Consider the following 14,763-nt stretch of genomic DNA (forward strand, 5'->3'; position numbering starts at 1 on the left):
TGTTTACTTTCGGGGGTTCAAGTTTTTTCCAAGCTCTTGTAATTTTTTTTTATCCACTTTTTCTCCCATTTTTCTATATTTTCCCACATCCCAATTTCGTATCATCCAATTCAACCCTCCCCTGTCACGAACGCTGTTTCTTGCCTCCCACAAGCCGGCTGCAATGTGGACTAAGTCATACATAGCACAAGTCCCCTCCGGTACTTGAGGTAACAGCAGTCGCATCTTTTCACCTGCGCAGCTCGATCTCTCAGTGGCGAGGAGTAACGCGTGGGAGGCTCACGCTGCCCCCGACACTTCCTGATTCTACTGCGCAGGCGCACCAACCGACCTGTAGGAGTCGCTGTCCACAACGCCCAATCCCCACCCATCAGTTTCCCACCCCCTAATACGGCCAATGTGTATTAGTACGGACGACCAGCTAAACTGAAAGCAATGTGGAGCGCTGGGCTCGAACAGGCGAGCCCAGCGTCTCAACATCCGTGGTGAGCGCCTTTCCCACTACGCCACGTAGCCGCCTGCTCTTGTAATTTGTTTAAGTGCTGCAGCTCTCAAAATATTTTTTTTTACACGTAAAGAAAATATGTGTATGGTCAGCATTCTTCTCCCCACACTCCCTCCAGCAGCCGGGATCATTTTGTGCGAATTTGGACATACTCGATGGTGTTCTAAAGTACCTCATATTTATTTTCCAAGCATACTCCTGCCAAAAGGGTGATTTTATGTAATGTAAGATATCTTTAAAGCTTTGATTCCACTCCTTATATGGTATGTTTGTTTTCAGTTCCTTCTCCCATTTATTTTTAATATAGCTTAAATCTTCAATTTTTTTTTTTTTTTTTTTTATTATTGCAAAACAAAATTGTTAAAAGTCAGTACTCAACACACAATGCATAATGAAACTAACAATTAAGGTGGCTAAAATGACATGCAAGTACAGTAACAGAAAACAAAAAAAAGTATATAATAATATTTTACCGTATACAGTGTATATCCAACGAAATTACCAATTGTACCAATGTCTTATACAGGATATACTCCTAATACCTATTATCTAAAACCCTACACACATATGCTCCAGCTCGAACCCCCCCCTCCCGGACCCCTCCTTGGATAGTACCTCCATTATCCCTCACTCCTAACCAGACACCACCATTATAAGCTAGCTTTTATTCTCTCCACCACTTCTAACCACATTGACATTTTGGATTCGTTGAGTCCCAGAATTCTTGCTGTAGATATTTCTTGATAAATCACATCGAGATATGTAAGAAACCAAACCTTCCGGCACATTTTTTCCGGTTGAAACCAGCGTGATGCGATCAGTTTTTTAGCTACTGTGATACCCGATAGAACCAATCTCTTTAGCTGTGGATTTACTGCAAACTCAAAAACATCATTCAATAGTAATACAGAGGGGTGTACTGGTATATTCCAAGATACGAGTTTTGATAATTGATGGGTCACATCTTTCCAGAATGCCTTAACTGGTGGGCAGTCCCAATACATGTGCATAAATGTCCCTTCGTCTCCATTTGTACATTGGGAGCATTTGGAGTCTTGTTTAAGACCCATTCTGTTCAGTCTTATAGGAGTCAAGTATGTCCTGTGAATATAGTTAAGATTGATTTGTTGATGGTCCGGGTTCCTTGATGTAAGTCGGACATTTGCCCATGCTCCTTGCCAATCAAAGTCACTTTCCAGGTCTGGTATATCCCTCCTCCAGACAGAGTCTAGTTGGAGGGTTTCATACGAGGACGTTAGTAATTGATAATAAAAACCTGAAACAAAACCTCTCGATGTCTCTCTTTCATAGAAGAATTTGTGGTATCTGTGGTGTTCAACTGGTATGTCTAATGGAACACCGTGAGACTTCAAACATAGCCGTAACTGTATGTAAAAGAAGCCATGTGGACTCGGTGAGATTACATTTTGTGCATATTTCTCCATAACTACAAAAACCCTGGTTGTTAAAGACATCCCCTAATGAGTGTATGCCTTGCTCTTCCCATATAGGGAATCTTATAGGACGTTTTTCAATTAAGAGTGCATTGTTATTGAATAAGGGAGTGTGATTGTGCCATTTTTGTGGGTTAGGATATTTATTTTGTGTTTCACGCCATATCCGGATCGCATGGGTAATTATGGGGCCAAATTTTCGCTCACAGTGCTTGATTGGTAGTTTAGTGTGTGCTATGTCCTTCAGTCTATGTGGGGCTACTATGTTTTCTTCCAATTTTCTCCAGGATACTAATGCTTGGGGATCAAACCATGTTGTCAATGGTCTTAATGTGTACGCCTTAAAATATTGGAAAAAATCTGGAAATGCCATGCCACCGTCTGCTTTATATATATATTTTTTAATGTTCTGGCAACCTATTTTGGCTAAATATGCCTCGGTTTTATAAATGTGTATTGATAACATAGTGCTGTAATTACATTTTCTAATAAAAATGCATGATCAAGTTCAACAACGTGTGCTTTTATTTTGATATTCCTTAATTCCACGTTGAAATTACGCGGTGTGGGGTCCCCAAAAATAAATCGATTGTTTTTTTTGATGATTTAGCCTAGTGGATATTTGGTCCTAGTAGAGCCTGTAGGGAGGAGATCTGAGAGGACTTGACTCGTCTCTCGTTCTTGTCCTTCTCCTGATGGGCTCCAGGGAGAATCTGGCCAGCGACATGTACCTCATCTCTCAGATGGACAGCGACCAGTATGTGCCAATTGTGACCGTGGCCAACCTGGACCACGTCAAGAAGCTGAGCACGGACGTGGAGCTGATCGTGGATATTTTACGATGTGAGTTAACACGTGTGTTTAGTATCACATGTTTATTTTCCTTCTTGTGTCACCTCTTCAACTTGGCCTTTAACCCCTAATTTCTCACTTTGTATCTCTTGTGTCTGTCCACTGTTTGTTACTTTTGTTGTTTTTCCCCCCTATGTAAAGCGACCTTGGGTCTTTTGAAAGGCACTATATAAAACAAAGTTATTATTATTATTATTATTATTATTTGTGTATATTTTCTTTTGAAAGATGTGTCATTACTGTTGGATCTCTTTTTACAGGTAATTGTGAAACCCTCCCATGTTTGAAACAAGTTGTCAAATCCTGCTTAGACTATAGGCAATTGTTAAAGGAACATGCCAACATTATGTGAAATGCGCTTTACCATCTTCTGCGGTGGATGAATTATTTTCCTGGTGAAAGAAACCAGTTGGCCAGATCAAGAACACTCCAGGAGGCATAGCTGTGTCAAAGTTAACAATCAAGAAGATTCAACGGAGTGAATACAGAGATGGTTCATCACAGGATGACCTTACCAGAGTGAATACAGAGGGTTCACCACAAGATGATTCGTGAGCCTCAAAAACAGGAAAACCAGATTAGAGTTTGCAAAAAGAAAACATCTAAAAAAGAAAAAATATTAAACGATGAGACAAGGATCAACCAGAATGATGGGAAGAGAAGAGTATGGAGAAGGAAAGGAACTGATCATGATCCAAAGCATACCATCAGTGAAGCATGGTGGTGGTAGTGTTATGGTGTGGCCGTGGACACATGTATGGCTGCCAATGGAACTAGTTCCCTTGTATTTATTGACTGCTGACAGAAGCAGCGAGATGAATTCTGGGCAATATTATCTGCTCATATTCAGAACTCATTGGACGCTTCAGAACTCATTGGGCGGCGCTTCACAGTGCAGATGGACAACCATACTGCAAAAGCAGCCAAAGAGTTTTTGAAGGCAAATAAGTGGAATGTTATGCAATGGCATGAATCCAATTGATCATGCATCTCACTTGCATTAGAGGCCTGGCAGAGCATCACCAGGGATGAAACCAGCATCTGGTGATGTATATGGGTTCCAGACAGGGACCGAAACTAAAGCCCGCCGCCCGCCAGGGGCGGGCTGTTTTTACCTTTGGCGCATGACACTTAGAGGGCTGCCCGCCGTGTGGCGTGTAGACGTGTAGTTCATAACTTCATAACAATACTCTTGTGCGAGTACAGATTATAGCCGCTCGTCTTTTTTTTCTCCGCCGCGAGACCGTTAAAAAACTACAAGTCCCACATCGCACTAGGTCCAATCACAGTAGAGTGACGTGACTGGTTTCATGAGGAAAAAAAGCAAATGACCAATCGGAAGCTATCATTTGGCTTGTTTACTTCCATCTGCTCTAGTCTATATCGGACCTCCAAGAGCTAACGTTACTGTTTAAACAATGACCCAGTCAACTATTCACTTTTAGTTTAATACATGACGAGGCATTGTCTAACGGTATCTAGCTGGCTAGCTACTGATAGCTGCTGATATCAACAAATGCTCCAGCAATAGTCTACTCGAGTGCATAATACCTCCGGTCCCTCGTTAGCTAGCTTAGCTAGCTTACGTTGATCCATCTGTCCCAGTAAACTAAATTGTCTTAACGTTATCTACCGGGCTAGCAGTAGCTACAGATAGCTCCTGATATCAATGTCTTATAACATTGATTGAATGCGTATTCTAGCTGAGGGCATGTTGAATGTGATTTGACAAAAGAACGGTAACGTTATAAATAGGTCCAGCTGCATCGCCGGAGAATCCTTGCATGCTGAATGTAGGGTCTAGCTGAATATAGGGTCTAGCTGCAGGGCCGGAGAATCCTTGCTGGAGCTGGAGGCTACTCAAGTATACACACAGACAGTGGAGCTGTTTGCAGATAGCAAGCATTTTGACTTATTGCGTGGTGGCGATGTCTCGCAGATAATACAACTACAAGTATGATTATATAATATATATTTTATTTAAAAATTTTTTTTTATATAAAATATATATATATTTTTTTTTAATCAAAAACATTTTGGCAGGTAAGAAATATGCTTGGCGGGTAGACTCTTCCCATCTACCCGCCACTGGCCGGTGAGTCAAAAAGTTAATTTCGCTCCCTGGTTCCAGACTTCAGGCTGTCATCGACTGCAAAGGATTTGCAACCAAGTATTAAAAGTTACCATTTTATTTATTAATTTGATTGTCTAATTACTTTTTGTCCCTTTTAAAAAGGGGTGTGCACATGTAGAAACTTTTGTAATTCATACTGTTCAACTGATATGGATGTAAATTAAAGCGGAAAGTCTGCACACAAGGTACATATCAGTGCACAAAGGGGTGCATTGATATATCTGTCGGGTATCGGCCGATAAGTGCCTTGTTGACTGCCATCGGCCTATCGGCTGATAAGCTCAAATGTGCCGATGGCAGTAGCCGATAAATATCCATCAATTTGTGTCGCATCAATCTGGCCCACACATTCAAACTTTGAAAAAAGTTTCAGTCAAGCGACCTGCACAACGCCGCCCCCACACACACGCTACTGCATCAAAGTTACTACTTATGATTAACAAAGGCATTCGTTTTGTGGCATTAACGTTATATAGTTACACGTTCAATAGCATCAGCGTATTTTTACCGGACCATAGCAAAGTCCGAGGACGACCTAGATAGATAGCAAGCATTGCTCATTCATATCTCAGCCCGTGCTGAGTTGTGCCCATTCTGCGGTCTGTTAATAAAGTTTTCAGACAGATGTATGGAAAGGCTTTTATTATAACATTCGTTGCAGTAAAATCATTATGCCTCGTTTAGTCATCCTGCGGAGCGCTGGTAATCTACTCGTCGGCTGCGGGGAGCTAACGTTAGTAGCTTTGTTGTGAGCTCTCGTCAAAATCAATGATGGACATCGCGGAAGTAAAAAACAAATACGCGCTTGCCGATTGGTGGTAAGAACAGCAGTAGGCGGGTGCAAGCGGTGTGACGTAATTGGCAGAATCGACTGTCAATCAAAATTGTTCTGTTGCATTGCTTTGGTTGAGAGCAGAGTCATAGAGAGATAGTGCACCATGGCATGGTGGAATTAGTACCATAAACATATTTCTTGATGATTCCTTTTTTTAAGTAAGTAAAGAGGCCTATGTTCATATCGGTGAGCACAATTTGTAACACAAAAAGAGAGACGTGTAGCCTATTTATTTATTTAATATTTTATTTATTCATTTGATTATTATTATTTTATTTGTTGCCATGGCTAAAATAATAGTCAAGCATAGGGCTAAAACATTTTCATAAACAATAATAGTTTTTTGTTATATGGTTATGGTGGGAGCTTTTTTATGCATTTGTCTGATTGATTGATTGAGAACTTTATTGGCAGATTGCAGAATGGGTACAATGCAGTACAGCTCAGTGGACTGGAGGATGAAGACCAGAAAAAGACTTTCGGCTTTTTTACATAAGGGTCCTCCATTTTCAATTCATCAAAACATTTAGAGACATACAGTAGTTTCATTAAAAAAAATATATTTTTTTTTGCCACAAATATCGGTATCGGCCAATTGTGTTAGTTGAACAATCTGTATCGGTGGCAAATTTTCATATCGGTGCATCCCTAATCTTGATTGTTTAATTTCAAGTCCATTGTGGTGGTGTACAGAGACAAAATGATGTCGATGTCCAAATATTTATTGACCCGACTGTAGATACCAATTTCCTCTGTGTTCAGTAGAAAGCTATCCAGCTGCAAGCTTGACTGGAAGTGGATACGGACCAGCTAGCCTAGCAGTTGGCCAAAAAACAAAAGAGTTTAAGCTAGGCTGGCTAGTGGTCCGTATTAGTGGTCTGCAAGGGCCTTGAAATTAAGCCCGTGCCCAGCCCGAGCCCATGACGTTCAGGCCCTGCCCAACAATAAGCCCGACTGTAATGCAACATTTGAAGCCCTAGCCCGAATGAAAACCCGAAAAAATTTAGACTTAAATATATATATATATTTTTATTAAATATTCGAAACACTGTTTTATATGAACTTAATAAATAAACGAAAATGTCCAATAGGTCTACCTAAATAACACATATCACGCTGAAAACTAAGAAGCATTATATAGCCTGTTTCGCTCTTTCTTATTAGAATGCCGTCTATTCCCAGCGCTCGCGTTAGACTGACTCACACGGCAGCCTCGTAAAACGTATTGAAGGCTATATGGAATCTTCTTTGACACACACGACACAATAGCCTACTCAGTCACTATACAAACAAGCAGAAAACAGAAATCAGATTTCGAGCAGAGCAACATTTATATAAAGAAAGCACAACAGAACAGGGCAGCGGCGACCCCACACCAGCAAATAATAATAAATCAGACTCACCACTTCGCTGTTGATGTCAGCAACGTGTTGAACAACGTTAACAAAACTTCGCCAACCGGCTACATACATCCAAGAACAAATTAAAACGTTCGCCAACTGGCTATATTCCAACTTCAAACAACCAATGAACCACTTCGGTCCGGTTCATTTGTTCATCATCCAAGGCAAGGTCAGCCAAGCTGGTGGTCGGCGAGAGGGTTGGAAACTTTGGCTTGCCGAAGCCAGTGCCAAAGCGGAGCTGTGGGGCTTGCATGGATATATCAGCCGGCTTGTGCTCCAATATAGCATCTGCAAGTGCGCGCCGCTCGCCAACTGGCACCTTGGTCCTGAAGAGTGCCAGGGGCAGCATCTCGCCTGACAGGTACCATAGGTGCCGCTTCAGCGCCTTAATCGCTGATGCTGCGATGCCCTCGTCAACAGACTTGTATGTGTACAGGTTGTGGTAAGAGTGTAAGGTCATTCCATGCCGCATCTACGGCCGTGTCGCAGGTCAACCACCACGTTGCGTAGATGTGCGTGATGAAGTTGGCAAACGCCCGAATCTTCAGCACCTGCTGCTGTGTAGTGATGGTCCCCTGAGGAAGCAAGGCAATGTGCTGCTCCATCAAGGCCAGCTTGAGAGTGTAGAGCAGCTTAGCCATCCACCGCGCCTTGTGCAGTGCTCCCGGTCGTTGGAAGTTAACTGGAGTGTGCTCTGCACTGTCTGCACTCAGATACACAAGACATAGCTGCACGAACTCGCGATAGTCGCCTCGCCTGTAGTCGAGCACTCCTGCAGCGCACACAATTAGTTCAGCACGCAACTTGCCCAGGAACGGTGTTTTGGCATCGCCAGGAATGTAGCGGGCCAATGGGCCGCTGTCCTTGTGTGGCAACAGGTTCCAGTTGTCGCACAGACGTGTAAACAATGTAACATCTGGCGAGCGTGACGTCTCCACCTTGAGGTCAATGAAGATGTGGCTGAGGAGCACCTCGCCGATGTGGTGCCGGCACCCGGACCAGAGCAGTGGTCGACCCAGTGAGTGCTGGATGGCAATGCAGGCTGCCGTGAGATGGCCAGTGTTTGACGCGGTGGTGTCAAATGCCATGTTGACAACCTGATCGGTGCAGCACCAGTCCTGCAGCAGCTTGCATGTCAGCCGGGCAATGATCGTTCCACATGCCTCATCAGTCCCCTTCATGTATGCTGGCACACCGAGCAGTTTGAGCCGCTTTGCGTCTCCGATCACCACTGTCAGACGCTCCTCCAACTGGCGCACATTGTTGAGCATTGGCGTCAACTTGCTGTCCCAGTGCAAGGTGCACATGGGAGGTGGTGTCCACTGTTCTTGCTGGTCCTCACTGATGGCCTGCAACACGTGGCGGCGCGCTCCGTCTGCTGTTGCGTAGGATGTGGAGACCTTTGCCGAATTGCCACCGGATTCCTCGATCAGACCGCGCGTGAAGGCAGCCTGCTGCATTGGTGTGATCTTCAACCGTGTAGCCAGTGACACAAGACTCGGCCGGCTGAGAATGTCTGATGGAATGAAGGCTGTGGTGCCAGTCTTCTTACGGTCACGGGTGGGTGTGTTCTCAGCCGGTGGAGCAGCCGTTTCATCTGCATTGCTGTCTTCATCATTTTCGCTTTCCAACACCACCGCCATGCTGGACCTCTCAGTCATCTCCTGCTGCTCCTTGGTAAAGCATGCCTGCTGCGCTGCTTCACGCTCCTGTCGCCGCTTCAACTTGGATTGCAGATTGGCATCCAATGCTCCAAATGTGGCCACTCTGTCGCCCTTCATGCTGGCCAGAAAAGCAATGTCCTCTGGATCACAGATCAGCTCCTCTGCATTTGGAGACCACAGCGGGAATGTGGCATCCAGCTTGTGCTCCATTGCGTCCACCAGTCGAGCTGTAGCCTCACTGGAGAACCTGGCCTTTGGAATGTGCCGCAGCTTGTTGCTAGCATCGACAAGCGCTACCATCTTGACGCATGCTCGACGATCACTCACCATTGGAATATTGGCCTTTTCATAAAATGGCTGCACCTGCTCCAAAACGTCCTTAGCCGCATGGAACCGTGACAAGGCTCCGGTCAAACCTGGCCGCTTGGCATGCAGTTGCATGTCGCAGTTGTACAGCATGCACCGCAAGATCTGGCGACCACTTGGCAGTTTGGCACCAGTGATGATGGCATCTGCATTGGTTATGCTGGGGCCCAGACCAAAGACCAGGCTGCGGCTGCTCTGGCGGGAGCCTAAGGGCGGCGACGCCATCTTGTGATAACTGGAGTGGATAGCTGGAGATATAGTTGGAGAGCTGGATCCTGTGGTGGGTGATGGTGGAGTTGGGGGAATTTAGTAAACTGTGATGCAGAGCCACACAGGCAAAGCTATTTATAGGCCCATCCCGCCCATCCCCCCAAAAATTGCAGGACCAGGTGCGAGATGTAACAATGTTGCAACACACACACACACAGACACTAACAGCAGGCCATGTTGGGGGAGGACAGCATGTACTGATGTACCGTTCCACATCTAAATCACCTCGTATTGCAAAAATATTTTGCATGTATTGTTTTTACATGGATGGTAACACTTTTAGCACCCATACAAATCAATACGCTGGAAATGTGTATTTTGATGCACCCTAGGCTACATACATCCAAGAACAAATTAAAACGTTCGCCAACTGGCTATATTCCAACTTCAAACAACCAATGAACCACTTCGGTCCGGTTCATTTGTTCATCATCCACCTGATGGCTTCATCACTGTTCTACTCCCCTCGAGTTCTCCTTGCGGTAATTACATCCAAATGTTTCCAAAAATGCAGCTTTCCCAGACGCATTGGCAACTTTCAAAAGCTCTCCCTTTACTATTTTATCTGTTAGCTTATACATCTTGACTCCTCAGACACAAGGCTTTCACTCTCTGATGACAGCACTACGTTACGCAAAACAGAACGTGAAAGCAGCGTGAGGCGCGCGCCCAATGAAAAAAGAGGGCGCTGCCCGGCCGAGCCTGAATTATTTATTTAAAAACAAAGCCCTACCCAGCCCGAACCCGTCGGGTCGGGTAGGGCCCCGTTGGGCTCGGGCAGGGATGCAGTCTACTAGTCCGTATCCGCTTCCATTTATTTGTGCTGATCTGGGCTAGCTTGCAGCCGGATAGCTTTTTATTGAACACACGGAGAGGAAATTGGTAGAATTGGAGAAGATGGCAAGTGCAGTTCACATAATGTTGGTGTGTTCCTTTTAAATATTAGATTGTTGGTAGGGATGTTCGATATTGGCTTTTTGACCGATATCCGATATACCGATAAGTCTTAATTACCGATACAGATATCAACAGATACCGATATATGCGAGGTTTCCCCCCCCAAAAAACTGAATAATTTCAGGTAATTAACATTACATATCTCTTGTCGTGGAATTAACACAACATTATGCATACTTTTCACAATAAATTAAATAAGAATTTGTTCTTACTTGCTTGCCTGGTGAAAGATTACACTGTTTTCAGCCTTTAATCACCTCGTCACCTGCTGCTCCGTGACTTGCCTCCACGTTGTCATCCGTACTTGGTTATCTCATTAGCGGTCTTATACTGTATCAACCCTGTTAGTACATCCGTAATCAGAAGAAACGACACTGGCAACGTGATCTACTTCCTCAGATCGTGATGTTTATTTTCATAAACATAGCCTCGTACAAGATGTAACCAATTCTGTAATGTCCTTGAACAGTCTTTGAAGAAAAACTAAATTCATTATTCTACCGTCTCTTCTGCTTTTAGTCCAATGGCGATTGAGGCCTTGTCGTTAGCCAAAACCCTTCCCTGTTAGCCGAAGCTAGCCTCCTCGAGCCCTAGGAGGGGGGGGGGGGGGCCCTCTCACCACCACCCTCTAGTTAGTGCTCTGTCTCTCTGTCCACGTCGACACGGCTCAGCCTTGTGTCCTATTCTAATTTACCCCGGAAAAACTCACAGCTCATAGCGTCTTTCCCCTAGCAACGGCTGACCCGCCCCCTTTTCCTTGTTACTAAGTGACACGATACCATACCATGGCAATGGCACTTTTGACCCAAATCACTATAGCAACGGTGATGTTGATATTACCGGCATCGCTTTACCCAAAACAAAACGCTGTGGCTATCAGCTGTTGCTTGCCGGCCTTGGGTCACAGCCTAAATCCTCTCTCACTGCATTTAGTCTGCTAACACACACACTCTCTCTGTTGTCCTCCTCCTCTGAGATCTATGAGTAGATGCTGTCATCTACAGATATTTACATTATATACACATTGGAAAAACAAGGCTACTTCCTTCACTGGGTAAATAAAGGTTAAATAACCGATACCGATAATTTCCGATATTACATTTTAATGCCAATATTGGCAGATAATATCGGACATCCCTAATTGTTGGTGTAAACTCAAGCCTATATGGTTTTCTCCAGCTCTGCCGTTGGTCCAGGTCGATGACAAGGGGGAGAAAGTGCGTCCCAACCAGAACCGCTGCATCGTCATCCTCCGAGAGGTCCCGGAGAGCACCCCCATAGAGGTCAGTCCAGCTCCCAGAGAGCACCCCCATAGAGGTCAGTCCAGCTCCCGGAGAGCACCCCCATAGAGGTCAGTCCAGCTGCCAGAGAGCACCCCCATAGAGGTCAGTCCAGCTGCCAGAGAGCACCCCCATAGAGGTCAGTCCAGCTGCCAGAGAGCACCCCCATAGAAGTCAGTCCAGCTCCCAGAGAGCACCCCCATAGAGGTCAGTCCAGCTCCCAGAGAGCACCCCCATAGAGGTCAGTCCAGCTCCCAGAGAGCACCCCCATAGAGGTCAGTCCAGCTCCCGGAGAGCACCCCCATAGAGGTCAGTCCAGCTGAGAGAGAGCACCCCCATAGAGGTCAGTCCAGCTGAGAGAGAGCACCCCCATAGAGGTCAGTCCAGCTCCCAGAGAGCACCCCCATAGAGGTCAGTCCAGCTGCCAGAGAGCACCCCCATAGAGGTCAGTCCAGCTCCCAGAGAGCACCCCCATAGAGGTCAGTCCAGCTCCCAGAGAGCACCCCCATAGAGGTCAGTCCAGCTCCCAGAGAGCACCCCCATAGAGGTCAGTCCAGCTGAGAGAGAGCACCCCCATAGAGGTCAGTCCAGCTCCCAGAGAGCACCCCCATAGAGGTCAGTCCAGCTGAGAGAGAGCACCCCCATAGAGGTCAGTCCAGCTCCCAGAGAGCACCCCCATAGAGGTCAGTCCAGCTGAGAGAGAGCACCCCCATAGAGGTCAGTCCAGCTGAGAGAGCACCCCCATAGAGGTCAGTCCAGCTGAGAGAGAGCACCCCCATAGAGGTCAGTCCAGCTGAGAGAGAGCACCCCCATAGAGGTCAGTCCAGCTGAGAGAGAGCACCCCCATAGAGGTCAGTCCAGCTGAGAGAGAGCACCCCCATAGAAGTCAGTCCAGCTGAGAGAGAGCACCCCCATAGAGGTCAGTCCAGCTGAGAGAGAGCACCCCCATAGAGGTCAGTCCAGCTGCCAGAGAGCACCCCCATAGAGGTCAGTCCAGCTCCCAGAGAGCACCCCCATAGAGGTCAGTCCAGCTGAGAGAGAGCACCCCCATAGAGGTCAGTCCAGCTGAGAGAGAGCACCCCCATAGAGGTCAGTCCAGCTCCCAGAGAGCACCCCCATAGAGGTCAGTCCAGCTCCCAGAGAGCACCCCCATAGAGGTCAGTCTAGCTGAGAGAGAGCACCCCCATAGAGGTCAGTCCAGCTGAGAGAGAGCACCCCCATAGAGGTCAGTCCAGCTGAGAGAGAGCACCCCCATATAGGTCAGTCCAGCTGAGAGAGAGCACCCCCATAGAGGTCAGTCCAGCTGAGAGAGAGCACCCCCATAGAGGTCAGTCCAGCTGAGAGAGAGCACCCCCATAGAGGTCAGTCCAGCTGAGAGAGAGCACCCCCATAGAGGTCAGTCCAGCTGAGAGAGAGCACCCCCATAGAGGTCAGTCCAGCTGAGAGAGAGCACCCCCATAGAGGTCAGTCCAGCTGAGAGAGCACCCCCATAGAGGTCAGTCCAGCTCCCAGAGAGCACCCCCATAGAGGTCAGTCTAGCTGAGAGAGAGCACCCCCATAGAGGTCAGTCCAGCTCCCAGAGAGCACCCCCATAGAGGTCAGTCCAGCTGAGAGAGCACCCCCATAGAGGTCAGTCCAGCTGAGAGAGCACCCCCATAGAGGTCAGTCCAGCTGAGAGAGAGCACCCCCATAGAGGTCAGTCCAGCTGAGAGAGAGCACCCCCATAGAGGTCAGTCCAGCTGAGAGAGAGCACCCCCATAGAGGTCAGTCCAGCTGAGAGAGAGCACCCCCATAGAGGTCAGTCCAGCTGAGAGAGAGCACCCCCATAGAGGTCAGTCCAGCTGCCCAGAGCGGCTCATCCTGCAGCACTAAAGGAACCACATGTACTGTGTTCACGGTTTCCACTCGTCCTTTTAAACCTGGAAAACCTGGACATTCAGAGACCTGATTTCCAGTCATAGAAAACCTTGAAAATGTACTGAAATTACAATATCCTGGAAGAAAATATATTTTAGCCCTTCATTCTGATTGACTATGTAAAAAGTGCTTGCTGTGGCCAATCAAATATCAACCAGTGGCTAAGACTTGGTGCTGATCATGAGCTGTTGAGCAGGAATCTGATATCTTTCCATTATCATCTTTAGTAGGACGGAGTACAGTTGGGTGGCTAAGGAAATAATGTAGGTTAGAGATTAACAATTCCTCTCCAGATCTGTTGAGAGACAAAGTCCATTATCTCTGTGCCCCTAAAACAGATTGTAATAGTCAATAAAGTTGACTTTATGTAAGGCAGAGGCACAGAGCAGTTGAGAGCTACATATTTAGTCCCAGTAGCTCCCTGTCTACTAATGTATGCCTCAATATTCAGGAAGCCTAGCATCTTTAGAAGTTCAATAAAGTCTTGTTTCGGTATTTCTGCCTCTTCCTTGTGAGCATCATTTGCCCCTACTTGCACAATATATTTTTTTTCACAGTTTGGTGGTCGGACAGGGATACTAGGGTTGGGTACCGTTCACATTTTAACCGGTACCAGTACCTGGGAATCAATACCCGATGGTTCCTTTTTTCGGTACTTTCATTATAACAATTTTTTTTCTGTTGTAAAACTAAACTCAAGTCTAAACTTCTCAATTTCAACATTATCACACCACACAAACTAAAACGCCTCCCTACCTCCCTCTCCCAAACTGTTCCTACAACGATTTCTTTTTTAAATGTTCTTTTATGTTGCATGATCAGTATACATTTATTATGTATTATTTATAAAGTTTTAAATATCAACATTATCTGGCCATACTCAGTAAATACTATCAAACTCCTCTGATCTCATCTGGTCTTTCCAAAGACCAGAGATGGGATGTGCGCGGCTGCGCGCACACACACACAAAGGGATAATGGCTTAGGAGACTTAATTATTTTAGAATATTTCAGATAATGAAATTAAATGTTTATACCATCAACTATCCAGTTAGTATTTACAGTGTAACGTTTGGCTACTTTAAATCATTGAATGTAGAGAGAGAGAGAGAGTCTCAGCTTGGTA

General features: G+C 45.9%; 1 protein-coding gene across 1 annotated transcript in view; it reads left to right on the forward strand.

The window, feature by feature from the left end:
• Nucleotides 1–2,654: 2,654 nt before the first annotated feature.
• Nucleotides 2,655–14,763, forward strand: part of LOC311223443 (la-related protein 4B-like) — a gene marked incomplete at both ends in the record, with an annotated part of 100,630 nt that continues 88,521 nt past the window's right edge. The window contains 2 exons of the mRNA XM_084308230.1: nt 2,655–2,802; nt 11,620–11,723. Coding sequence (XP_084164356.1) covers nt 2,655–2,802; nt 11,620–11,723 — 252 coding nt within the window. The remainder of the gene's footprint in view (nt 2,803–11,619; nt 11,724–14,763) is intronic.

Source organism: Notolepis coatsorum, assembly GCF_963971535.1.
Source record: "Notolepis coatsorum genome assembly, chromosome: 1".
Taxonomy (NCBI): domain Eukaryota; kingdom Metazoa; phylum Chordata; class Actinopteri; order Aulopiformes; family Paralepididae; genus Notolepis; species Notolepis coatsorum.